At 36.5% G+C, this 24,953-nt stretch overlaps 8 protein-coding genes across 8 annotated transcripts; 7 read left to right on the top strand and 1 right to left on the bottom strand.

The window, feature by feature from the left end:
• Window positions 1-465: 465 nt before the first annotated feature.
• LOC17889987 (methyltransferase-like protein 13) lies at window positions 466-4,780 on the top strand. The gene is made up of 16 exons (XM_006293659.2): window positions 466-939; window positions 1,043-1,144; window positions 1,260-1,326; window positions 1,406-1,578; window positions 1,762-2,010; window positions 2,089-2,172; window positions 2,268-2,315; window positions 2,399-2,463; window positions 2,618-2,666; window positions 2,893-3,133; window positions 3,220-3,344; window positions 3,455-3,535; window positions 3,611-3,685; window positions 3,776-4,005; window positions 4,092-4,242; window positions 4,372-4,780. The coding sequence occupies exons 1-16, from the start codon at window positions 553-555 to the stop codon at window positions 4,573-4,575; spliced, it is 2,331 nt and encodes a 776-aa protein (XP_006293721.1). The 5' UTR covers window positions 466-552; the 3' UTR covers window positions 4,576-4,780.
• A 2,236-nt stretch (window positions 4,781-7,016) lies between these two features.
• LOC17889984 (transcription factor bHLH154) lies at window positions 7,017-8,868 on the top strand. The gene is made up of 6 exons (XM_023784274.1): window positions 7,017-7,242; window positions 7,817-7,932; window positions 8,034-8,099; window positions 8,179-8,244; window positions 8,328-8,372; window positions 8,458-8,868. The coding sequence occupies exons 1-6, from the start codon at window positions 7,218-7,220 to the stop codon at window positions 8,626-8,628; spliced, it is 489 nt and encodes a 162-aa protein (XP_023640042.1). The 5' UTR covers window positions 7,017-7,217; the 3' UTR covers window positions 8,629-8,868.
• A 244-nt stretch (window positions 8,869-9,112) lies between these two features.
• On the top strand, window positions 9,113-10,387 carry LOC17888291 (protein FAM136A). The gene is made up of 3 exons (XM_006295101.2): window positions 9,113-9,289; window positions 9,815-9,952; window positions 10,056-10,387. Exons 1-3 carry the CDS (start codon window positions 9,161-9,163, stop codon window positions 10,251-10,253), a joined length of 465 nt encoding a protein of 154 aa, XP_006295163.1. The 5' UTR covers window positions 9,113-9,160; the 3' UTR covers window positions 10,254-10,387.
• A 513-nt stretch (window positions 10,388-10,900) lies between these two features.
• On the top strand, window positions 10,901-12,136 carry LOC17888302 (B3 domain-containing protein At2g31720). Its single transcript, XM_023784618.1, has 2 exons — window positions 10,901-11,230; window positions 11,435-12,136. Exons 1-2 carry the CDS (start codon window positions 10,901-10,903, stop codon window positions 12,134-12,136), a joined length of 1,032 nt encoding a protein of 343 aa, XP_023640386.1.
• A 265-nt stretch (window positions 12,137-12,401) lies between these two features.
• On the bottom strand, window positions 12,402-14,970 carry LOC17890510 (probable poly(ADP-ribose) glycohydrolase 2). The gene is made up of 10 exons (XM_006296071.2): window positions 14,722-14,970; window positions 14,413-14,598; window positions 14,197-14,300; window positions 13,898-14,102; window positions 13,714-13,818; window positions 13,527-13,645; window positions 13,299-13,442; window positions 12,970-13,201; window positions 12,808-12,870; window positions 12,402-12,717 (listed from the first exon to the last, which is right to left on the bottom strand). The coding sequence occupies exons 1-10, from the start codon at window positions 14,968-14,970 to the stop codon at window positions 12,580-12,582; spliced, it is 1,545 nt and encodes a 514-aa protein (XP_006296133.1). The 3' UTR covers window positions 12,402-12,579.
• Window positions 14,971-15,268: 298 nt separating this feature from the next.
• LOC17888171 lies at window positions 15,269-17,101 on the top strand. The gene is made up of 3 exons (XM_006295229.2): window positions 15,269-15,362; window positions 15,496-15,608; window positions 16,597-17,101. The coding sequence occupies exons 2-3, from the start codon at window positions 15,512-15,514 to the stop codon at window positions 16,815-16,817; spliced, it is 318 nt and encodes a 105-aa protein (XP_006295291.1). The 5' UTR covers window positions 15,269-15,362; window positions 15,496-15,511; the 3' UTR covers window positions 16,818-17,101.
• Window positions 17,102-19,846: 2,745 nt separating this feature from the next.
• LOC17888425 (phospholipase A1-Ialpha2, chloroplastic) lies at window positions 19,847-21,301 on the top strand. Its single transcript, XM_006296428.1, has one exon. The coding sequence runs from the start codon at window positions 19,847-19,849 to the stop codon at window positions 21,299-21,301; it is 1,455 nt and encodes a 484-aa protein (XP_006296490.1).
• Window positions 21,302-23,026: 1,725 nt separating this feature from the next.
• On the top strand, window positions 23,027-24,593 carry LOC17888648 (ras-related protein RABA5d). Its single transcript, XM_006293452.2, has 2 exons — window positions 23,027-23,459; window positions 24,072-24,593. The coding sequence occupies exons 1-2, from the start codon at window positions 23,126-23,128 to the stop codon at window positions 24,395-24,397; spliced, it is 660 nt and encodes a 219-aa protein (XP_006293514.1). The 5' UTR covers window positions 23,027-23,125; the 3' UTR covers window positions 24,398-24,593.
• Window positions 24,594-24,953: the final 360 nt, after the last annotated feature.

The raw sequence follows: 24,953 nt of genomic DNA, 5'->3' as shown, positions 1-24,953 counted from the left end.
TCTAAATTAACTGCTTAGTTACGTGACTACGAATGTAATTCCGTTACGATTTAACACATAATTTTTGAAACTTTCTTTCATTTTTTTTTCATTTTTTTGGTATTATATAAAAGGAACCAGAGTAATAATGTTGTTTATATCGAGACAAAAGAGACTTGACATAGCATTAGATATTCTTGTCATCTACCCAAAGAGGGACACTGCCATCAAACTATAGTTGTTGATGTCATTGCTTATGTAAGCATGAAACATCAAGAGTACATAACGAGGTCCAAATCTTTCTTTTTGAACAAACTCTTAGCCCAATTAAAATAAAGCCCACAAGCCTGCATCACGATCGTATCAGTTTCTCGATGGTTGAGTTTTTTTTGGTTAGCTTTCCGGTACGGTTTAAGTTCGGCTGTTGATTTTTGAACCAAAATTAAACCGTACTACGCCGTCTTCAGCTTCCACCTCCAAGCTTCGTCGTCACCGTGTGTTGTCAGAGTGTGTAAATCCTTAGACTGGAAAATTAGGGTTTTTGGAACTTGGGTGTGAGATTCTATAGCAGATATGGGGAAGAAGAAAGGAGGCAAAGCAGCTGCTCCAGCAGATGATTTCTTACAAACCCTGGAAGACTTCACCAGCAAAGAGAACTGGGATAAATTCTTCACTCTCAGAGGCAACGACGACTCTTTCGAGTGGTATGCTGAGTGGCCTCAGCTCCGTGACACGCTTTTACCTCTCCTCCAAGAATCATCATCTTCATCTTCTGGCTCGCTTCAGATTCTGGTTCCTGGATGCGGAAACTCCCGCCTTTCTGAGCATTTGTACGATGCTGGATTCCGTGACATCACCAATGTCGACTTTTCCAAGGTTGTTATCTCCGATATGCTTCGTCGGAACATTAGGACTCGGCCTCAACTGCGTTGGCGAGTTATGGACATCACAAAGATGCAGGTTTTGCTTCCATTTCCAATTTTTGTGCTCTGTTTTCCCTTTTTTCTAGCTTATTTTGGTTGTTCTCGATCATTCACACAAGCTCTACTACTCTTTTACCCAGTTGGCAGATGAATCCTTTGATACGGTTCTGGATAAAGGTGCTCTTGATGCTTTGATGGAGCCCGAAGTTGGTACCAAGCTGGGAAATCAATACTTAACAGAGGTCTTGTGAACTTCTTTTGTTTAATTTACGTTTTAATCAGATGAGTGTAAGATCAAACAATGAAAATTATGTGCTTTAAATTTTTAACTTGATCATTAGTTAACTCTCTGCTCAGGCCAAGCGGGTTTTGAAACCTGGAGGGAAGTTTATCTGTCTAACGCTGGCGGAGTCTCATGTCTTAGGTACTTCCTGCACCTTCTCTTCTGTTATCATTAGGTGAACTACTTCATAGTTAGTTGAAATTCGTTTGTGATTTTACAGCATTGCTCTTTTCAAAACTTCGTTTTGGTTGGAAGATGACGGTCCATTCAATCTCTCAAAAACGCTCCAATCTTAAAACGTTTATGGTGGTGGCTGAAAAGGAAAAGTCCATTTTATTGCACGATATTACCTCTTCTTTCGATCTTTTATCTATTGGTCGCAACGATAACCAGGTAATTCTTTTTTGAACATGAATTTCATCCACTTTTCTGAATTTTTTGTTTAGAGACAAGATGATTTCTTCCCATTAAATATGACTACAACTATCTTTGAATATATTCGTATGTACACCTATTCGTTAAAACTTCGTATGTGTTCGTCGCCAAGGTTATATATGATTCTGAGTTATATTGTAGGGCTCTGGTATGCGTGAAGCCCTCGAGAGTGAGAACCAAATACGTAGAGACTGCAATAATGGCTCAGACTTACTGTACTCTCATGAAGATTTGAAACTTGGTATTAAAGGAGATTTGGCAGAGCTTACTGGAGGCCGCCGTATAAAATTTACTTTGGCTAGCAATTTCAGTTATAGAGCTGTGCTTCTTGATGCTCAGAAGCAGACTGAGCCATTTGTGTATCATTGTGGTGTTTTTCTTGTCCCCAAGGTAAGCTTTTGCAACGCCATAATCTTGGATATTTATCTCAATTTTGTTTGAACTATTAAAAGGAGTGTTATATTTCAGACTCGTGCTCATGAGTGGCTGTTCTGTTCAGAGGAAGGACAGTGGCAGGTTATCGAGAGTTCTCAGGCTGCTCGTCTCATAATGGTAAGCTATGGTAAAGCCGCTTTATATTCCCCATGTTTCTCCTTCATCTACTCGCAGAATGAGAACCTAAACAAATCTTAATTTCCTTGTGTAAGGTTTTCCTCGACAGTAGCCATAGTGGTGTTGCCATGGAGGATATCCAGGTACAATCTGCATTTTTAATTTTCTGATACATTATGTTATCTGCTTATTGATTAATTTTATCTTGTAAACTTTTTCACCTCAGAATGATTTATCTCCCATGGTGACACAACTAGCTCCTAGAAATGATGATGAAGCAGCTCGCATACCGTATGTTTATTGTTCTTAGTTCTATATACTCTCCATATTTTGATGTAACAGTTGATCATTTTATTCAACTTTCTTAATTGTTTGTACTCCAAACTCATACTATTTCCCCCATTACCGCTTGTTGATTTTTAGCTGAATTGAATTGGTGCTACAGGTATATGATGGCAAGTGATGGAATCAAAAAGCGTGATACCGTTCACGAGGTATTAATACTTGAAAATATAAAAATACAATTAATCACTTCAAAGCTTTTATCTGTTGTTGCTTAATTTATTGCTTTTTGCAGATATCATTATTGTTTCGTTATTGATCTCCATGATTTGTTAATTATGTACTATTTTTAGCGAATTTTGAATGAATTCTACTGGTTGGTAAAAAGACTTAGTTATGGGGCTCTATTTTGTTTCTTGCTTTTCATTTCGACTGTAGGTTACATCTTCCTTGACTGGAAAAGTGGTCGTTGAAGATGTGGTTTATGAAAGCACTCCTAGTAATCTTGAAGGCTTATCTCCTAGCGATTTGGCATTTCGACGCCTTGTATTCAAAAGAACCGAGGGTTTGATACAATCTGAAGCTTTACTTGTAGAGGATGGTGAGATTCTTGAACTATCTCAGAAAGACAAAACTGTTTCCCAATCAAAACGAAAGGGAAATAAAAAACAAAACCAAGGTAATAATCTTAATTCTGTGTGAGTTTTGATGTAGACATTCGCATGAAAACATTATGATCCTTTTTCGCTCGTATCCATTTTTCAGAATCTAGCGGACCTCTCATGAAGGTCTCTCATGATTATTTGGCTAGCTCTTACCACACTGGAATTATTTCTGGCTTCACATTGGTATCTTCCTACCTGAAGAAGGCTGAATCATGCGGAAAGATGGTGAGCATTATTAAGTCATGCCTCATTATTTTCAGACTAAGTTTATGGTCCAACTGCTCTGAAGTATCTTTCTCTTGGTGCTGATCTAGAAACATTCTGATGCTTTTCAGGTTAAGACTGTTATAATTGGTCTTGGAGCAGGATTACTTCCCATGTTCCTCCATGGATGTTTGCCATTTTCTGATGTTGAGGTAAATTTTCGTTTGAAAGGATTGATCAAGTTAAGTATTTTCAGTTGAGACTTATGATTGTATCGCATTAAATAGGCGGTTGAGCTTGACCCGGTAATGCTTAGTGTTGGCAAGGATTACTTTGGTTTCACACAAACTGATCGCTTGAAGGTAAATTCTTTCTCTTCAAGACATTTAGCATGTTTTTATTCAAATCTCTTATCCCTACCATCACTGAGCTGTTTTCCGTTTTTATACTAGGTGCATATTGCTGATGGGATCAAATTCATTAGAGATATAACAAACTCTGAAACTCCTGCTGATGGGATCAAATTCATTAGAGATATAACAAACTCTGAAACTCCTTCTGAGGAAACCTCAAACGCTGTGCCACAATCGACTAGCTCAAATGGGGATTCCACAACTTATACTGTCAAAGGCGGAACTTGTCCTGACATTCTGATTGTAGATGTGGATTCAGCAGATTCAAGGTAAGCACAAAGCCAAGTATTGTTACATTGATATGAAGTTTTCCATATCAATTTTTTGACTAATCTTGTTTGATGCCTGTCTGCAGCGGGGGTTTAACCTGTCCTGCATCTGAGTTTATCGAAGAGACATTTCTTCTTTCGGTAAAGCGCGCTCTCCCTGAGCACGGTCTTTTCGTGGTGAACTTGGTATCGAGGTCACAATCCGTCAAAGATATGGTAGTATCAAGAATGAAAAAGGTAAAACAAACGTGATTTCATTCAAACATTGTGAAAAAATCTCTGCGTATTTTCACAATCTGATCCGAGACAGAGACAGGAAAACCAGGGTTTTGTAATTGATCTATTTTTGTATCGTTTTTGTTCAAGGTATTCGATCACTTGTTTGGCCTGCAACTAGAAGAGGAAGATGACGTAAACGTGGTGCTATTTGGGCTTTGCTCTGAATCCGTAATCAGCGAGAGCGATATCCCAGAATCTGCATTAATACTAGAGGGGTTGCTCAAGTGCCAGAGACCGGAGACAAAGCAAAGCATCCTAGAGGCTACAAAGAAGTTGAAATGCTGGAAATAAAACAATTCTTTATTTTATTTTGTTTCCTTTATCCATACGCAAAATGGAAAAATGAAGCGTGTGGTTGGTTTTGTATTCATAATAACCTTTTTCTTGTTGTTGGTGTTAAGAGACCTACACCAAAGTTATTGAAGCATTCAATATGGATGATGATGATAGTTAAACATCGACGTCTTGAATTAATTGATGCAGTTTTTGGAAACTATCTGTAAATCCGTATTGTTTGCTAAACCAAAGGGCTCTCGAACTTGAATGGTGGTGATTACCAATTTTCAAATTTATGGTTGTAACATTGTAGTAGTAAAAAATAGGAAACGAAAGTACTTTTTGATTGGCAGATTTGGTAAGTGGAAAAGAGTGTTTAGAAAAATATAAAAATTTTGAAAAACAAAATCTGGTCGCCGCGAAGACAAGAGAAACAAATTCAGAAACCGCGTGGGTCCGGCGTCGAAGATTAAAATTTAATTAGACATTTGTAACCATTTTCAAATATTTTTTTTTGCATGTAATCAAGAAAAAACTATATCTAACTACACATATATTAATACGAGTAAAAAATCGGCATCTAATTTAGGCATGTCAATTGGGCTAGTCCGGCCCGGCCCGGCCTAAAACCCGTAAAACCTTCATATATTTGAGCCCGGCCCGGCCCGTCCCGAAAAATATCCAGGCCTATATTTCAAAGCCCGGCCCGACCATAACAGGGCTACAGGGCTTTTCGGGCTTTTTTGGGCTTTACCTAACGATAAAAAATCAACTTCTAAGTTCATAATAGTTTTTAAAAAACAATATTTAAAAGTATACTATAAAAATAATGTATCAAAATTTAAATAACTTATCAATATTCATTAAAACTAACTTAATTTAAGAGAAAAAATGAAGACTAAATAAATTATTTACCCTTTAACCCAATAAAACATGGAACTAAAATACTTTAAAGTAGATGATAGAGTCAATATCTATATATAGTTTTAGCTTTGTTCAGTTTTGACATATATAAATAATAGAAAATATGATAGATAATGATTTTAAAAGTATTAAGTAAGGCTATTAAGTAAATATGAAAAATTAATTCATTAATCAAATATTCTATTCAAACTACAATATTTACAAAAATAAAAATATATTTATTTAAGGACTTTTCGGACCAGCCCGAGCCCGACCGGGTTAAGCCCAGAAAACCTTTTAGCCCGAATGGACTTAGCCCAAAAGGCCCGGTTTTTTTTGGACATATATATTTAAGTCCGAACCCGATGTTTTTTAGGGCCGGACCGTACTAGCCCACGGGCTTTAGCCCTAATTGACATGCCAAATCTAATTTGACATGTATAGGATATATTAATACGATTAAAAAAATACGATGTAACCTATAACTTGTTGGTAACAAATATTTATTTTATCGTACAACAAATTATTGACAAATGTGTTAAAGTTTAATATGGGTAGAAACAAATGAAAAGAGAGATTAATTCCATTCATATGAAAACATGTGAAACTGTATTAATATACTTGGAAGTATCAGTGTGAACGTACGTACCCCGGATCTCTATTTATATCAACCAAAAGAGAGAGTACAATGCATTAACCTAACCTCTCAAGTCACTCGAGTCGTAGACAAAAAAGCAAAAAGTTTGAAAAAGAAGACACAGCAGAATTGGTCAAAATCTTTTTGACAAAAACTAAAATAATAATGCAAAAAAACAAAACAAATGTCACTTTCGAAATTATTAATTTTTTTTTTTTTTTATACATATTTATGAAGAAAAATTGTATGAAAGCGACTTCTATCTGGGACTGGTAAAAGGACCTCTCTCTCTCTCCATTGGGTTGTACATTAGCTGTCAAATGTTTTTTCATTTCCTACTAATTCCATTGCTTTCGTTTTTTAAACACCAAACTAGAAAGACTTCTACTACACAATCAAATTTCCCAAACACTTAAAACTAAAAACTCCAAAATCTTTTTTTGGTCTCACAAGAAATTCTATAGGCTTTAATGAAGAAGACGAAAGGAAAAACAAAATAAACATAAAGACATATGAAAATGAATACGTAGAGAGTCCTCTCTTCTCTTTTGCTTTCTTCTTTCCCTCTCTCTCTCTCTCTTTCTCTCACGACCCTTTAAGTTACGACGCCGTTTCATCCAAACGCAAACCTCTGGATTCGCGTCGTCACCGTTGCAGCTCCGGCTTCATTCAAGACCCGAAGACAACAAAGATAGAAAGAATATATATATATATATACACCAGAGAGAGACCAAGATCCTCGTTTATGGGTTTCATCGTGTCTCGTGCCTTGGTTTAGAAACCAAAGAGTGTGTGTCGTGTGACAATAAAAACCCACATTTACAAGCTCAGACCAAGATCTTTCAGAGTTTGTCAACTTCTTGTTTCTTATTTTTCTGGCAAATGCTGAGTCCCTTCTCTCTGTAAGTTGTTTTTCTTTTCCATTACTCTGTTTTGGTTCCACATTTTTGTTATTTTGCCGTCGTGACAACTATATAAAATTATCTAAAGTCTAAATCTTTAGCACATGAACAGCAAAATAGATTGAAAGATCACTTTCTTTTGTTCTCTCAATCTTCTTGTGGGGTTTTCTAATTGGAGTTCGCTTAGCTCTGAATCTTGTCTATAGGGCCTTCTAATGGAGCCAAGTACGACCACACTAAGTAACTACTTTAATGATTTAATCAGTTTTTTTTATTCATTAATTTGGGAGATATATAATTTCCTAGTTTCTTGAGTATGCATATCATGCATTATACAATGTATATTGCCTCCGTATGGAAGCAAAGTATGATATCATATTTAATCATCTATGATTGTGCTACTAAACTTTTAATATTAATTTAGGCTGATGTGATCTTAAGGGATAAACTCTGACCATTATCTACTTTCTTTTGACCCTTGGTCTAATTTTCTAATCCAAAGTCGTTTCGTCCAATGCATTGACATAGATTTGCATCCTTTTGTAGTTTACATCTAATTTTGATGATAAAACAAATGCATCTATATATTTGTTTCTCTGTCTGATATTACCTCAAGGCGTATAGGTTTGTCTTTGTGACGCTGCAAGAAAACAAGTTGTTGAGTTGTCACCTTATGTTTTTTCTGCAACTTGCTTTGGCTGAGCCATGAGATTAGCTTTCCTCTCACAACATATCCCTTTTAAGAGGCAGCAAATAAACCGGTTTCTTGTGCCGAAAAACCGATCCTTTTTTTTGTTTTTGGTTCCATTGCAAGGAATGGAATACTCTAGAGACTCGGCAGGGGTGATGATGGCGAACAAGCGCAATGTCTGCTCTCTTGAAGAAAACAGCATTAAACGACACAAGTCCGATCTCTCTTTCTCTTCCAAGGTCTTCTGATACTCTCAATCTTCAAAATCAGAATTACTTATGGTCATAAAGCTCCCTGGACCAGCATTGCTAATGTTCTTGAAACTTTGTGTTCAAAACAGGAGAGGAAGGACAAGTTGGGAGAACGTATCTCAGCTCTTCAGCAACTAGTTTCCCCTTACGGAAAGGTACTATTTGGTCTAAGTTGATCACTCTTACATGCTTGTGGTCTTTGCTAGTCATGTTCAAGCTTCTATGTCTCTGCAGACCGACACTGCATCAGTTCTTCTAGAGGGAATGCAATACATTCAGTTTCTTCAAGAACAAGTCAAGGTCTGCTCGAGTTTCCGACCAAAATATAATTCAATTTATTCGTCTCTTTCGATCCATCAGTGTCTAAATTTTTGTCTGTACAGGTTCTAAGTGCTCCATATCTGCAAGCAACACCTACTAGTACACAGGTGAGCAGTATCTGTGATCCCCATTTACTCTGATTGCTATTCAGAATCTGGACCAGACTGATCTTTTTTGGTGTTTGTAAACTAGGAGGAGCTGGAAGAGTACAGCCTAAGAAGCAGAGGATTATGTCTTGTTCCATTGGAGTATACATCAGGGGTTGCTCAAACCAATGGTGCTGACATCTGGGCTCCTGTGAAGAAGGCTCCAACATCTCCTCATGCTTTCAGTCTCTCGTCTTCTAATTCGCCCTTTCGATGATTACTAATAAAACCTCTGTCTCAAGAAGACTAATGAAGAAAAAGCCAAAATGTTGGTATGATAAAGTCTATGTAACATATATTGATGGAGAGACCCATGAAGTTGGCTCATAGTCACTGATGGATGTTTCTGTTACTTAATCCCCAACTCTGTAGCGGTTTCCCATTAGTTGGACTTGCATAATTTGTTTCTACTTTAGTAACCATTGATTTTTAATGCAAAGTTTTTAACTTCCTAGAACATGTTACATATATATCAAAATATGAGTTGCAAAACTAATTTAAAGCCAAGATCTTCTCTTTAGCTATAATGATCATAGAACCAATCTGTCTTTCTCTCGCCACCGTCTGGTTATCCGTACCGGTCAATGACGGATTTAGATTTTCCTAAAATACTGTAAATTCCGGTTTATATCGGTTTATGAAATTAGTTGAGGTGAAATAGCAGATTGGTTTAGAGAGACCTAACCCGAATAGCTTACTAAACCCTAACCCCTAAAATCGAAATAGACGAAGGGAGAGAGAGAGAGACGATGGATCACATCGCTGCGGCGGAGGAGCAAATCGTGACGGAGAGGTTAACTAGAAAGCTTGAAGAAGTTAATGCAGCTGCTCAGGCCCAGCTTTCTCCTGTCCAAGATCACATCAATTTCACCCTCCAGGTATATCATCTATTTATTACTATTTGATGTCGCATCCTCTTCATATCTTCTTTCTGATTTAGCAATGTTTAGCTTCTAAGTTTCTAAATATGGAATCTTTATTTGGTTTGATACCATCTTTGTAGCAATGTTTAGCTTCTAAGTTCTAAATATGGAATTTTTGTTTGGTTTGATACAATCTTTGTATTGAAAGCTGCAGTGTCGAATCATGTTTCTAGAAAAGTCCACACTTTGCTCTGTAAGAAAGCTTAGCTCGTGGGAGTTCCAAATTTAATGAATTTTCAGTTAGATATCTATACGACTTTGAACTAGGCTCATGAAAATGTTCTGAAAAAATTGCTTTGGATTCCTTCTATATTTATCTTTAGAGTCTATGGATCAGGCTCATGAAAATGTCACACAATTGCTCTGTTTTGACTTCAAAAGCATGAGTGTTAGTACCTTCTTTTAATTCTTGAGTTGTGTTTATATATTGAGTTATATGAATCAATTTAATAAACATCTACAACAACTTCATTGTTGCAGCAAGCCTATTTCAAATGTGCATATGAGTGCTTTGACAGAAGAAGAAAGCAAGAGGAGATAAGCAACTGTGTTGAGTACTGCAGTGTCCCCGTTGTCAAATCTCAACAGCATTTCGAAAACGAAATGGCTCAGTTTCAGGTACAATAAAAATAACCCTGCAGAAAGAAGAGATGATTCGAAATGGTTGGTGCGTATAAAGATAGATGATATAGCTGATTTTTTTATTGAATGGATGTTATAGGAAAGACTAAACAGAGCACTGATGGTGTGTCAAGACAAATTTGAGACTACAAAGCTCCAAAAGATCAGGCATGAAGCTGTTAGTGAGATGGAGAGTTGCGTGCTCAAATCCATTGAGGAAAACCTCAATACATTACCTCATGTTGTGCAGAGAATGAAGACAGCATTTAACATGACTAATGAAATCTCAAATCCATAAACAGTTCAGAACACGACTGGCCATTTGTTTGAATGTTGCAGTCTTTTATTTAAGACCTTTTGTTGTCTTTTTTACTTTGTAAACTTGTTTTACTTGCTCTTATATAAAGGCCACGTTAGGTTTAAAATTTGGCACCAGAGTGAAACATAAAAAAAAACCTTCTGAAAACCGCACCCGTTTTTTAAATGACATAAAATCGTGGAGCAAAAGTATCCAAATAAAGTGTATCTTTAGATTTACGGATTTCAAATAGGATTCAATGATTACTGGATTCAAATATTTTAGCATACCCGTTATTATTATACACTGGATTCAAATAGTCTTGTAATTTGGACTTACACTACCGATTACTTTCTTAGAAATAGCCAATAGGAATGCAAAGATACGTATAGATTTAAACAAAACAAAACAAAAAAAGTATTTAGTATAGATAATTATCTAACACCAATTAAAAATGTATAGAGATTATCATTTTTCTTTTTGTTTTAATATAGAGATTATCTTCTTTTCAAAAAAAAGATTTATAGAAAGTTATATACCTTTCTCTTGGTGAGACAATAGAAGTCAGAACTCTATATAAGGTAGACTATATAACTCATTCCTCTCTGCCGCTGACCTCTTTGTCTCTCTATCTATCTTTGATAACGATGGTGAGAGGTGATGATCATCTTGAGCTTTTGCGTCGAGAGAAAAGGTCGTTTGATATTTTATCTCTAGCGACGGAGAGAATAATTAGAGCTTTTAGCTATGAGGAAGAAGGAGAAACATCCACTGGTGTTCTTGCTACTGTGAAGGATAACACGAGAAAGAGAACGAGGACAACGATGTGCTCCAGCTCGGGCAAACGACAGAAGATGATGATTGGTAAGTGCAAGAATCAATACCCTAAAAAACAAAACCTTAATCGTGATGCTTGTTCTCTAAGCTTGTGCCATGTAGAGTCCAAGAAGCGTGGACAAGTGGTCTCCAAGAAGAAGGTAAGAAGAAGAAAGAAGAAAAAGGTAAGAAGAAGAAAGATGGTTAGAGAAAGAGAGGCGGTTCAAGAGAGGGGGCCTACGCCGGAATGGCTGGTTGACCTGATGAGAGAGGAGAATGGTACGGACGTGAAGATGATAAAGGAGAAGGTCCTTGTATGGAGCGATATCAACGAAAATGAGGCACGTCTCTTGATTCCTTGGAAGGGCATAGTAGATATGGACTTTCTGAATGAGGATGAGTTGGAAATCATAGACAAACATTTCAGAAAGAAGATTAAAAAAGGAGTGGACTTTACCTTGGTGGATTCTAATGGTAAAAAATGGGGGCTTAACCTCAGGAGATGGGATATGAGGTCCAATTCCAACTACGCCTTGGCTTCAGGGTGGAACAAAGTTGTCGCCGGTAACAGACTAGAGGAAGGCCAGACGCTTCAGATTTGGTCCTTCCGCAAAGTGGAGAACAAGGTTGTGGCCGGTGTGGATCGCACCACAGACGAGCTCTATGTTGCTTTTGCTCCTCTGGATCCAGCTACATCTCCAGCTCCAGCTCCCGCTTTGTCTCTGTCTCTAGCTCTGGTTACGGATCCAGCTCCAGCTCCGGCTCCCGTTCTGTCTCTATCTCTGGCTCTGGTTAGGGATCCAACTCCAGTTGTTACAAGGGATTCCGACGAACTATATATATCTAAAGCTGAGGCGGCTCAAGAAGAGAACGACAGAATATTTCCAATTCCAGAGAAAAATTTGGAGGGGCTAAATATGTTGGTTGAAGTGTGTGAGAAGGCGACACATCTCGAGGCTTTACAAGAGGCAAATAGGAGGAGCTCACTGGCCTCCATCACAGAGCTGGACCTCCAGAGGAGCTCACTGGTCAGCGACACAGAGCTTGACCTTGAGCTCCGGTTGTGAAGAGAGATTCCGGCCAGAATAGTTCTGCTATGTCACCGATCTCTGTCTATATTTGACTCTAACTCTCTTTTCCGTGCCATACAAGTTTCTATTTCAGGCATTTCTTTGGGTGTTTTTTTTAGGGTGTTTTTAGTTGGTGTTTTTTGGATTGTGATGATTTTTTCATGCATTATATGATTTTCTGAACGGATGATGTTTAATATTGGCAAGTTTTTATTCCCAAACGCCTTTATTTCAAACTAAATAATCCCTAAACTAGTTTGAGTAAGTGCTTTATAAGGTCGAAACAAACTGATACGATTACATAACACTATCGATTATTCCACACAAATTCAGTTTAGGAAGAGATGATATTCAACTAGTTGGGTAGTATAGACAGACACATCGATCACATGCATAGACAATATATGTATAAAAAGCGAGCTCTGACTCAATTTGGTCAGTTAAGAAGAAAGGTATGTCATTAGCCACGAGAAAAAGCCAAGCCGTGTTCTTCTGGTGAGCCTCTCTGAAGAGTATTCAACTAGTATGTTCCATAGGTCTCCTACAGTTAATTCTTGCAACGCAAGCCTCTCTGTCACCTGGATAGAATTTCAAAGACACTTCTTTAAAGGGCTTGGAAAGGGAGAACAGGTGGTTTTAGTGTATATAATGATCCAAAAGTGAATAACCTGATTGAGATTTTGTAGGGCTTGTAAGCCAAAAGTGTAGTATGACAAGAAGGGTCTTCCGGACTAGGGAGGTAGATAATGGAAAGCATTATTTCAAAACTCAATAATGATAATTATTCTGTGTTTGCAAGATATGTATATTGATTAACAGTAAAAGTGTACCTGTGAAATGGCAAGCCACTGAAGCATGACCTTTAGTTCTGGATCGCCTCCAAACACACCGCATCCCCAATTCCCTGTAGCTACACCAATCTTCTTCTCCTCATGATGATCGATACACCATACTTGTGAGCTTTCTACAATTTGGTTCGCCGAATATGATGGTAGAGGAAGCTGAGGGTCCACTTGATGTTTACATCGATGCAAGTATCCACTAAAAGCCTTGTTAACTTCTCTATATATAGAAACAAAAGCCAAACCGAGAACCAAAAAAAGAAAATTATGAAAAAAAATAGAGTGAAAAAGCCTAATAAGTATTTCTTTTTCAATACCGAAGGAGGCCATCGGGTTTGTATTGTCTCATTCCTGGCTGACGAGTGGCATCTATAGCTACAACTCTCCTTTTTCGCCTCATGAAAGTATCTAACTCTTTCTTGTCTGTGTAATCGCCGACGAATTGGAACGAAGATCCAAACCTGTACATGTTTGGCCTTTTCTTGTAAGAAAGCTACAATAAGCTTTAACATGTTCTTTCAAATGTATTATTAATAATTAATTACCCGGAGTAAAGTGAAAATCTTTCAACACCAACAATCTCAATGGCTTCATTTTTATCCATGCGAGGCAAGAAGAGCATGCCAACTATAAGTTCCGGGTTGATCATGAACCTTATCTCTTCCTACATATATAAAATGACATTTTCAACATAGTAAAGAGTTTGTGGGTGTATTCTTCTAAAAAACGGACCTGAAGACATCCATTACGAAGAGTAAGACCACCAAAATATTCATCAGCAAAATCAACTTCAAGAGCTTCACCGGGTTGATCTTCTATAACTCCTGAGGTATGAACCTAGTTCCAGAGCATACTCATGAATCGTATGAAAGAAATGGACTAATAACAAAGAAGCTTACTAATGTTTCTATGTTACCTCAACGGAACAAAGCGGGGTGATGGATTTGGCCCAATAATCAGCCGCTGGGTATGAAACATAGCAATGATTGTATTCCAAAGGAAGAATTTTCCTCTCAAAGGAAACAAAGCCTGTGGGGATACATTGACATATCCTTTCAAAGTAATGGATGATGCACCTTATTTTGCTCTCTTGCTTCGTGTACTGACGCGTATACAAAAACCTTATAGAAAACACACAAGAAGGATTTGTAACTCTAGGAATATCATAGTTGTTTAATTGTAATTGTAAGGAGAGGAAGGGAGCTATTTACATACGAAAACAATTCATCAAAGTTGATTCCTTGAAGATTCTTTATGCGTCTGTCAAGTTCAGGGAACAAACAAAAGAATGAGCATGCAAGAAGAGCTGCAATTAACTCCTGCAGAAGACGGCATCAAAATGTACTGAGGGGTGGAAAAGGTAGAAATAGGAGATGAATAAAGAAAGCTTGGTTTCAGAAATTAATGCAACACAATGCATGTTTTTATTACCTGGCTAAGAAACACAATGCCAGCTTCTTGAGGACCTAATATACGAAGCCCGGACATAACTCCATCAAGAACATGGTCTGATTTCTGATAGTGCATTTCTAACATGGAAGGTAACTTGAGAAGTAATCCACACAATCCAGGAACCACCTCACCAAAAAAGTTAGTAGCCTCTTCTCTAGAAATTTTCTGCATAACAACAAAACAGTTGTTTATGAGTACTTATGTTCTATGCCATATGTTCAACCTAGGTGAAAATGTTTTGATTTTTTTAAAAACACTCACACACAATCAAAAGAATATATAAGTTACCTTGTCAAAGAAAAGAGCATACCCTTGTAACGCATTAGGTGCGAGATCAGATGCATTCAAGGAGAGGGATTGCCGAATATTCATGATATGCAAAGCAAGAGCCTCCCCTGAGCTAACCATTGACTCACTTGGCCCTTTTGACATTGTTTGAAGCTCTTCTTCAACAGAAGGTGGCCAAAGTAGAGATGAAGACTGAGCCACAATAGGCAAATACTGAAGAAATGATCTAAGATCTGGTCTCTTCTCCATCACTAGCTATTGTCTTCTCTAATTTCCTGAAATCGACATTTGATGTTTGTTGCATCTATATTACTTAGTTCGTTGACCATATTAGCTTGAAGAAAAAGAAACACATTTTTATAACAGAATAACAGATAGACACCAAAGTCAAAACAACACGTTCAGCTAAACTACGTGTAGTTTCTTAGAACGGCAGGCAGTTTATTTTAACTTGAACCGAACAAATATATCGGTTTGTTTCGGTTTGAAATGTGGTATTAGTGTATCACTCTGGTTAATAATAGCTTCGTTGTGATTTGATTGACAAGGGAACTCTATCGAGGGAAGGAAAAATATCTAGACTTTGCGAGACATACTCTGAATCCTCGAGTCCAAGATCGAGTTAACTCGCCAGATTCACTGTAAAGCTTTATTTTTTTCGCTTGCTTTGTTGTTTTTAGGTTATTCTGTTGAAAGCCCTTGATGCAGATTTGTGTATTTTCTATCCCAAATGTCGCATCTTCGTTGAATCGTGATTTCATAATTTTGATGTAGATTTTGAGTGGTACCAATGGCTGGGGTTATGCAGAAGTTCCTAATTGCATCGATGTTCATGTGGATTCTACCTATTGCAATATTATATGGATTCAATCATGATTTGCTTCCTGGTAAGTAAGATCTCAATGTTGTTGCTTTTACTTGTGCATCTCCATTTTGATGAACTTTCTATACAAGTGCATCTTTTGAGTAGAACCAATTGTTCTCGAGGTAAGTCCACATGAGCTTAATATCGAGCTTTGACTTGATGTTCTGAGGAAATCTGTGTGCTTTTTCTAATTGTATCCATGGTTTTTTTTTGCTTTTGAGTTTTGTTTAATCGTGTTTGGAGTTTGTAGCTCTTGAAATTTAAATTCTGTAAACTGTAGTTAGAAGTTCCTGCTTGTTAGGACAATTACATGTTCTCGAATTTGTTAGGTTGACAAAGATATCTTTAGATTTCTCATTTTTTTGTGTTCAACTTTAGAATGTCACTGGGTGTTTGCATTATACTTGTGAGTTTTCTGTGGATCTTTTCTTTGACTAAATGACTAAGGATTTAGTTGCAAAAGGGATATCGTGGCTTGCTATAAACCATATGGAATCATGTTGCTTTTAGGAGTGATTGGATTATGGCTTGCCGTAGGAAGTCTTACACTTGAAGCATTTCAAATTGAGTTTAACACCCATTGAACCAGTATTAGGAGAGAAAATACCAGGAACTCTTCATTAGTTTTAGCTTCTGCAAAACACTCTTTTCTAGTCGAAGTTGAGAATAGCTGGTTGTTGGGATCTGATGCCAGATTAGAAAATCTTCTAGAGGATGTGTTATGGTTCTAACCGTTAATCTTGTAACATAGGCAATTTATTAGCCTTTGACGCTTAGTTCATGATAATGTTGTTTGATCATCTATTTGTGTGATGGCATGTTAGTCGGTCACTGTACTTGAGCATTGTGTCTCTCTCAGAAAGATTTTAAGTGTTTTCCCAGATTTAGTTTTGTAATAGCAAATATGATAGAAATTGACTGTTTAAGCTGCAACCATAGGTGCTGCAACCATAGGTGTTTCCATATATTTTACCACCTCTTACACTGTACTCTGTTTAAATCTTTGACAGGTTCAACAACATTATCTCCACATTCTCTGACAATACTTAGTGGATTTCTAGCGGTAGTATCAGTCAACGTAGTGATTGTTTTCTACATCTGTCTGGCTTTGAAAGAACCTACAGATAAACACAAGCCAGACGCTTCCTTTGTAGCAGAGGCCAAAGATAGTGTAAAGAAATTGACATCAGGTGTCCCAAGTACAGACCCTGCGCTCAAGAAACAAGAGTGAGCAAACCACATCCCCTTATCTTAAAACAAGGAACAGCTTTGAAATTGCATCAGATGGAGTAGAGCTCAAGGTTGCAATCCATTGTTTTGTAACTGCAAAAGTTTCTTGGCTGCTATATCATTCTGTATTGCGTTGGTTGAGCAGAAAAATACGCCATTTTGATGTTTTACAGAGCCAAGAGCTAATGTTTTAGGACAAAAAGTTCACACATCCATAACAGTTGTGACTAGTCGTCTAAGTTGAATATTTTTTTTTTCCGACATACTCACGACAGTTGTTTCTTTCTTCAGTCTCTACGTTAGCTCAAGAAAACAAATTGAAATACACATTCGGTGATGATTAAGAAAAGTAAGTAACTCAGTTCTTCTGGTTCCCGTCTAAAGAAATATGTGAACAAAAATAATCAACTTTCATATGGAAAAGTGAAAAGTAAATTGATAACACGAGCAGTATTGAGCTGGGATTAGTTTGTTGTTTCTTGGTGCTGTGCGATCATCTTCACTATCATAGTTGATGCCGGTGCAATGCTGAGGATATTCTCATTGCTCTTTTCTGCTACTTCTTTTAGCGCAGATTACTTAACGTGATGGTTATAATTGAGCGTTCACAATCTACGTTTGACGGATACTTAGATAAAAGAAAAGTAATAGTTAGGAACAAGCGGAACAGATTCAATGAGTGAGTAGGTACCTAATTGAATAAAATACACGATGGATAAAGTATTTCAAATGGCGCCTTATCCATCTAATGAATCTGGTCGGATCATGAACTTCAATTAAATAAATATAAAAGTACTTTCTTGAGGCAAACATGATACTTATTCAATCGTTTTTAATAAACACCTAACAGCAAAAAAAAAAAGATAGAAGAAGATAAAAAGGGAAAGGTGGGGGAATTTCCCAGCACGTAGGAATGTGGTGGCCGGGGGTCAAATAACGAACAACAACAAACACTACGTTCTGCTCTAGTTTCTTCCGTACTAAGTAACTTCAATCTATACATCTATCAGTCCACTTTTTGTTGAAATATATTTGTTGTGTCGTAGTCAATATCTTTCGTCTCCGCGTATTCTTTCTCTCCTTTATGTATTTTTCTTCGTCTGTGCCAAAATTAAACGAAAAATATAAAGTATTACAATTTGCAAACAGAACAAACAGAACCACGTATATATATATAGTGAAAATATATCTACTACAAAAACTCTAGGGATGATCTATATATATATAACGATCCGACTATAAAACTGTACCATGCACCATGTTAAGCGTGTGTGTGTGTACCTTTGCTTACATTTTCCAAAATATATAACGATATATTAGAGTACTAGCTACTAGACCATTGTAATTGTATATGCATTTGTTAAAGGACTTACATATATGTACGTACGTACCAGCTGGTCTGGTCTGGTCTGTTAAAATAAGCTAGAAGCAAGCGTATACTATGGCCTCTGTTAAAGGACTTACATATATGTACGTACGTATCAGCTGGTCTGGTCTGGTCTGTTAAAATAAGCTAGAAGCAAGCGTATACTATGGTCTCTGTTATCCATATATCATGGATACTTATTATAACTTGTAATATTAAAAGTTAAAAAATATATATATCGACGTTTAGTTACGTTAATTTTCTAGTCTATATGCATATGTATTATCAGACAAATTAATATACATATAACATATGTTGCCAATATATAGCTAAGCAAATTTGACTTCAAAAATTCCACTAGATCCTTACTTAATTAGCACACTTTTTTAAGTTTTTATAAGAGTATATACTTTCTTTTTGACTTTAGCTCCTGTTTAGATAAACTATCTTATTTTCTCTCCAGGCTCTGGCTGGTTTGACTTCGATTTAATGTGTTTTTTTTTTTTATCACCTATGTTGCAAAGAAATGAAATTGCTCACTCGTCCTATATAACAAGGGTCGAGTACATCTTATAAGACTTACATTGACTCTAATACATCTTATAAGACTTAAAATGAAAGTTTCATTACGAAACCCACATACTGTATATGCTCGGATACATGCGCGTATACTTAATATAATATATGATATTTGACAAATTTTGACTACTCACATGCATGCAAGGAGTCTCATAATATATAAAGATATGTACACAAGGTTTTTTGGTCAACGCATTAAGGATATGTCATGTTGGAATTTTATTTTATTAATAAAACATTCATATATGTTTTGTGTTATAGCATGAGCGTGATGTGTATTTAGTGATCATATTATTTTACCTTGGATTAATTTATATATGCCCACGCACATTCCCTGACTAATTTAATCAAAGTTTTAAATCATATCTTCAACAAGGGTAAGCTAAATATTACTAAGAGGCCAATTGATAGATAAAATCTATATAAAAAATATCTTGTAAGAATATATAATTTTAACGTTTACACGTGTAATCAGAATTAATTAAATTTTATTACATACATGAAACATTTAAGCTTCAGAACATGGAAAATGACATAAGAATACGTATGTGTATATAGGAAAGATTAGGCGTAAATATTTTACTTCAGCAATTATTCTCTTAATTTCGTTTTTTCAGCCCTACTACATAAATTGATCAGTTTATTTCATAAATATTGGTCAAATCGGCACTTGAATTAAACCGAATTGTAAATAAAACTATTTTCTCAAGAAGAACGAGGATGTTAAAAATTGGTGTAGACGATAGTTTTATAATTATTTGTTTGAAGTCCACACATGATATGGTAACGCGTACATAAGACTGAAGTAGTGATCGTAGAATCAGAAATTGGAAAAGAGTAATTTAATTATGTTATAAGAATTTAATACTATAAAACCGACCACATAAATATATTCTTATCACTCTCACAAAACGATCGCAATTCGACTATTTTAATCTAAACTCCTCTCATTTCTTAGTCAAATACACGCCAAGACATGTGGAAGTCGTCTCTCTTCATGTTCACTATAAATACATCACAATTCTCATTCCTCTTAAAAAGTTCAACAAACCTCTCTCTCTTTTGCTTACGCCATCCTTGCATCAATGGCCTTGATCCAAAACCCTAATATGATGAAACATGTTCCATTTCTAAGAAACTCAACTCCACAACAAACACTCTTTCTTCCCCACACTCTCTCACTCCCAAGTTCTAAAAGCAACTCCAAAAGACTTGTAGTTGCCAATTTTTCTTCTTCTTCTCTATTATCACCAGTGATCCAATCTTCTCCGGTTGCTTCGCCTTCTTCTCCTCCTCGTCAATCGGTTTATCGTGCACCGCAGTCCCCGTGCTCAGGTGAGGTTGCGACTCTACCGTTATCTCGGGTTTGGAGAGAGATACAAGGATGTAACAACTGGAAAGATCTCATCGAACCATTAAACCCTCTTCTCCAACAAGAGATCACTCGCTATGGAAACTTAGTTTCCACTTGTTACAAAGCCTTCGATCTAAACACTAATTCCAAACGTTACTTGAACTGCAAGTATGGAAAGCAAACCCTACTTAAAGAAACCGAAGTCGACCAACCTGAGGACTACCAAGTCACCAAATACATCTACGCCACACCGGACATCAACATCAGTCCGATTGAGACGAATAGACGAGCACGTTGGGTAGGCTACGTTGCAGTTTCATCAGATGACTCGGTGAAACGTTTAGGGAGGAGAGACATTGTGGTGACCTTTCGTGGAACGGTAACTAACCCCGAATGGTTAGCAAATCTCATGAGCTCCTTAACTCCGGCTAGGTTCCATCCTCATAACCAGCGTCTCGACGTGAAGGTGGAATCCGGATTCTTGAGTTTATACACATCCGAAGAGAGTGAGAGCAAATTTGGACTAGAGAGCTGCAGACAACAGCTTCTGTCTGAAATCTCGAGACTGGTAAACGAGTACAAAGGAGAAGAGATGAGTATCACACTCGCGGGCCATAGCATGGGAAGCTCATTGGCTCAACTTCTTGCTTATGACATTGCGGAACTAGGTTTAAACCGGAGGAACAGCGAGGGAGATATTCCGGTGACAGTGTTCTCTTTCGCAGGTCCTAGGGTTGGTAACTTGGAGTTCAAACAACGTTGCGAGGAGCTAGGAGTTAAGGTTTTGAGGATCACTAACGTCAACGATCCGGTCACTAAACTTCCCGGTGTTTTATTCAACGAGAATTTTAGGGTTTTAGGTGGCGTTTATGAGCTCCCATGGAGCTGCTCATGTTATGCTCACGTTGGGGTGGAACTCACGCTAGATTTTTTCGATGTTCAAAACATTCCTTGCGTTCACGATCTCCAAACTTATATCGATCTTCTAAATCAACGGAGAATAAGTTCGAGATCAGCAAGTTCCGAGAAAGATGATGAGGACGGTGACAATTTTGCCTTAGAATTTTTGAAGAAAAATGGTGAAAAGATGATGTTATTGAAGGAACAAAGAATGACACATTGGACAAATGTTGTGGATCTACTTTTTTCTGTATCTAACCATATGTTGTATTGTAATATTTTTTAGGACTAGCTAATAGAAGGATCCAAACTGGCATTTAGGTTTTCTTACTTTGAACATGTAATTAACACAATATTGACAAGAGTATCGATATAAAGTAAAACTACAACGTCTATATTAGTGAAAGTTTCTTATTTGTCAAGTTTGAATTTAATCGTAGTATTTATATATATTATAAACACATAATTAATAGTTTGGTGTTTAATTAATCAATCCAAAGTAGCAAACGCGTAATGCATCTGTCTTTCATATTTGCGTGTACATTTTCCCAAGAATTAACATATTTTAGATATAAAGATATGTAACCTAGTAAAAAAAATTTTATTTTTTTTGGGATAAAGTGAAAGCTAGTAAACTTTAAACTAGTAATGACCAAGGCAAAATTTAAAACAATCTAGCTTTTAAATTGTTTTTTTGGTTGAATGTGTGAACAATGCGTTGAAGTTTCTGTAAATTTATTTCACTTTATCGTCCTTTATTCTTGATTTGTATGTTTCATGCAAATTAGAATTGACTATAAGTACTAAACATTCTTAGTTTATGTCATCAATTTCACATTATCGTCCTTTACTATATGTATCATGCAAATTGGAATTTGACTATCTAAAACGTTTTCTCTAGTTGGAATATTATCACCGGGTTTATATGATAATTAAGATGACTAGCTCTGGTCTCCTCCTCTTCTTCTTCTTCTTCTTCCCTAATTCCCATCCCCGTAATTAGGTCAAACTTTAACTACATAAGTAATTATGAATGCCCTTTGTAATTAGGTCAAACTAATTACTTTATGTTCTCACAATATTTCATATGTGAGAACATAGATTATTTATTATATATGTCGTGTTTATATGATGTATATCCGTTGAAAATACCGTCAGAAATATTGTCTCTTGTAGTGATTTATATGATTCAAAGTAATCATTTCGAAGAAAGTAAAATTTAAAGGCCTAGAATAGTTGTGTATGTGTGTGTGTGAATATGATATATCATCATATATCATAAGAAATGAGGTAACATTAGATTGTACTAGCTACAACGACATCTATATATTACCACCGTCACCGTTACAAACCACCATGATGGAAAGATAATAGAATATGGGATTCGCTCATTGTAATTCGTATATATAATAAGAAAATCCACTGTAAAGTTCTTAATATATTCATCTAAAGTTAAAAATATGGTGATCGTACGTATAGGTTAAAGTTAGATTGAAAAAGGGAAAACTTGGGTCCATATGATGATGAAATCATATAGTTTGAAACTTGATTCAAAAGTGTGTCCCCTAAAGCATATGGAAAAAAAAAACCATTTGGACCCCAAAGGTTTCCACATGTAGGAATAATACTAATATATTCTGTCTTAAGAGTATTTGAAAACCATATTACTAGCTTTATATTAAATAAAACGTAAGCTTGATATTATAATTTCTTTTGTAAAAGATTAGGGTTCCTACTTTATACACACGTTGAAAAAAAATATAAACGTTTGGAAATAGATGTCTCAAAGGAACCTCATCAGGCCTTGAGCTTCTTAAACGTTACTGATTTGGGCTTTTTGGGCTAAATTAGACGATATTTTGGCCCATAATAAAATGGGTTAATAATAGTAATTAATAAGATGACAAGGACTTATAATTGCACCGAAATTTGTGGCACATAATTCAAAAATACAATTTTTTTAAAAAAGCTTTATGAAACCACTTCATGCGCAGTATGTCTTGTCTTCTCTCTCTCTCTCTCTTCCTTTGATTTTTGCCAGCTCCATCTCTCTCTCTCTCTAAAACCGGTCTGCAACTTTCTCTCTCTCTAGAAATCAGAAGTAGGAAGGATGTCGTCGGATGAAGAAGGAGGAGAGGAGTATCTCTTCAAGATTGTGATAATCGGAGACTCTGCCGTCGGGAAATCGAACCTTCTCTCTCGGTACGCTCGTAACGAGTTCAACGCTCATTCCAAAGCCACGATCGGTGTTGAGTTCCAGACTCAGAACATGGAAATCGAAGGCAAAGAGGTCAAAGCTCAGATTTGGGATACTGCTGGTCAGGAACGCTTCCGTGCTGTCACTTCCGCTTATTACCGCGGCGCCGTCGGAGCACTCGTCGTTTACGATATCAGCCGTCGCTCCACCTTTGAGAGTGTTGGCCGTTGGCTCGATGAGCTCAAGGGTAAGTAAATAAATCGAATGCGATTTTATTGAATGAGCTGTGGCGGTCTTACTTAATTTGGATGCTGGATTGTTTTATTAGTCAATTAGGTCTTGAAATGGACTTAAATTTTTTGGTGGAATTGTGCTTAGCTGATCCTTACCATTGTAAGGACTAATTAGATCTCAATGTTCCTTTAGAGACTTGGTTTGTTAGATGGACCAAAGCTGAAGTCTTGCTCGCTAAATCAATATAGTAAAGATCGTTTATGTTTGCTACTGTATATGGATAGATTAGGTTAGTATGTTATGTTAATTCTTGCGGAGTTGTGTTATATATAGATTATTGATGAGTTATTTTCTCTGTTTCTGAAATTGCCGAGCAAAGCTAAGAGGAGCTGGTTTCACTTCTCTATGAGAGATTGTTATGTTTTGTTTGTGGCTACTCTTGAATCTCACTAGCTAACATAGTCTCTTTATCTATGTATGCTTTTACATTTCCTCTCGAGTTTGAGTAGACAGAGTAAAAGAACTGAGACCTTGCTTTGCTATGAATCTGCTCAGTTTTGATTCTTGGAAATGCTGTTTTGGTAAACTTATTTTGATTTGTGTTTCTTTTGCTTTTATTTGACAGCACACTCGGATACAACGGTGGCTAGGATGCTGGTGGGAAACAAATGCGACCTAGAAAGCATAAGAGCGGTGAGCGTGGAAGAAGGCAAAGCTCTAGCAGAAACCGAAGGACTATTCTTCATGGAAACATCGGCTCTCGATTCAACCAACGTTAAAACAGCTTTCGAAATGGTAATCCGTGACATCTACACAAACGTTAGCAGGAAACAGCTCAATTCCGACACTTACAAAACGGAACTAAGTATGAAGAACAGAGTAAGTCTCGTTAAAGACGATAATAAAGGCTCCTCACAAGGCTTTGGTTTCTCTTGCTGTTCTTCCTCGTGACCTTATAAAGTTTTTTTTCCCTTTGATTCATTTTGGGTTCTTTCCTCTTTACAAAGTTTCACAAGATTTGTCTTTTGTTTTTCTCCCATAGCAAAAAAAAAAGGAAAGAAAGAAAGCAAAGATTCATGAAATTGTAATGTTTATTTTATGTGTGGATCGTATAGTAAACACTTTTATACGAGACTTAATTATTGCATAACTAGGGATGGACCCGCACGTACGTGCGGGATTGGTTGCAAAAACTATGTTTATCATAAAGTTTCTAATATTTTAATCGACATGATATAAGACTCGGATCGAATGTGAGCTGAATGACTGATAAATCAGAAATCAATTAAATTTGTGAACTATCACATCACATAAACTAATGAAAAACATTAAAACTTTTGAATAAAATAACATAAATATAGATATCAGGACAGTCAAACCCGTTCACTATGCATGTCCTACAACAAATTGAAATATTTTGGTCCACCCACATGAATAAATAGTATGTCTTCAGCTTGCCCGTTACCCATAATTCCCTTTTGTATATTATTAGAATTAGTTAAGATAA

Source organism: Capsella rubella, unplaced genomic scaffold, assembly GCF_000375325.1.
Source record: "Capsella rubella cultivar Monte Gargano unplaced genomic scaffold, Caprub1_0 scaffold_4, whole genome shotgun sequence".
Taxonomy (NCBI): Eukaryota; Viridiplantae; Streptophyta; class Magnoliopsida; order Brassicales; family Brassicaceae; genus Capsella; species Capsella rubella.
The sequence above is the reverse complement of the archived record's forward strand: the minus strand, read 5'-3'. Positions and strand labels throughout refer to the sequence as shown.

Bases quoted from the DNA above. Each gene is read 5' to 3' on its own strand.
- LOC17889987 (XM_006293659.2), top strand. From the start codon at position 553: ATGGGGAAGAAGAAAGGAGGCAAAGCAGCTGCTCCAGCAGATGATTTC. The intron at 2,011-2,088 runs GTAAGCTTTTGC...GTTATATTTCAG, and splicing joins GTGTTTTTCTTGTCCCCAAG to ACTCGTGCTCATGAGTGGCT. The intron at 3,345-3,454 runs GTGAGCATTATT...GATGCTTTTCAG, and splicing joins CTGAATCATGCGGAAAGATG to GTTAAGACTGTTATAATTGG.
- LOC17889984 (XM_023784274.1), top strand. From the start codon at position 7,218: ATGGAGCCAAGTACGACCACACTAA. The intron at 8,245-8,327 runs GTCTGCTCGAGT...TTGTCTGTACAG, and splicing joins TTCTTCAAGAACAAGTCAAG to GTTCTAAGTGCTCCATATCT. The intron at 8,373-8,457 runs GTGAGCAGTATC...TTTGTAAACTAG, and splicing joins CAACACCTACTAGTACACAG to GAGGAGCTGGAAGAGTACAG.
- LOC17888291 (XM_006295101.2), top strand. From the start codon at position 9,161: ATGGATCACATCGCTGCGGCGGAGGAGCAAATCGTGACGGAGAGGTTA. The intron at 9,290-9,814 runs GTATATCATCTA...TCATTGTTGCAG, and splicing joins ACATCAATTTCACCCTCCAG to CAAGCCTATTTCAAATGTGC. The intron at 9,953-10,055 runs GTACAATAAAAA...TGGATGTTATAG, and splicing joins ACGAAATGGCTCAGTTTCAG to GAAAGACTAAACAGAGCACT.
- LOC17888302 (XM_023784618.1), top strand. From the start codon at position 10,901: ATGGTGAGAGGTGATGATCATCTTGAGCTTTTGCGTCGAGAGAAAAGG. The intron at 11,231-11,434 runs GTAAGAAGAAGA...ATTCCTTGGAAG, and splicing joins AAGTGGTCTCCAAGAAGAAG to GGCATAGTAGATATGGACTT.
- LOC17890510 (XM_006296071.2), bottom strand. From the start codon at position 14,970: ATGGAGAAGAGACCAGATCTTAGATCATTTCTTCAGTATTTGCCTATT. The intron at 13,443-13,526 runs GTAATTAATTAT...AAACATGTACAG, and splicing joins AGATTTTCACTTTACTCCGG to GTTTGGATCTTCGTTCCAAT. The intron at 13,202-13,298 runs GTATTGAAAAAG...TTCTATATATAG, and splicing joins AAACCCGATGGCCTCCTTCG to AGAAGTTAACAAGGCTTTTA.
- LOC17888171 (XM_006295229.2), top strand. From the start codon at position 15,512: ATGGCTGGGGTTATGCAGAAGTTCCTAATTGCATCGATGTTCATGTGG. The intron at 15,609-16,596 runs GTAAGTAAGATC...AATCTTTGACAG, and splicing joins CAATCATGATTTGCTTCCTG to GTTCAACAACATTATCTCCA.
- LOC17888425 (XM_006296428.1), top strand. From the start codon at position 19,847: ATGGCCTTGATCCAAAACCCTAATATGATGAAACATGTTCCATTTCTA.
- LOC17888648 (XM_006293452.2), top strand. From the start codon at position 23,126: ATGTCGTCGGATGAAGAAGGAGGAGAGGAGTATCTCTTCAAGATTGTG. The intron at 23,460-24,071 runs GTAAGTAAATAA...TTTATTTGACAG, and splicing joins TTGGCTCGATGAGCTCAAGG to CACACTCGGATACAACGGTG.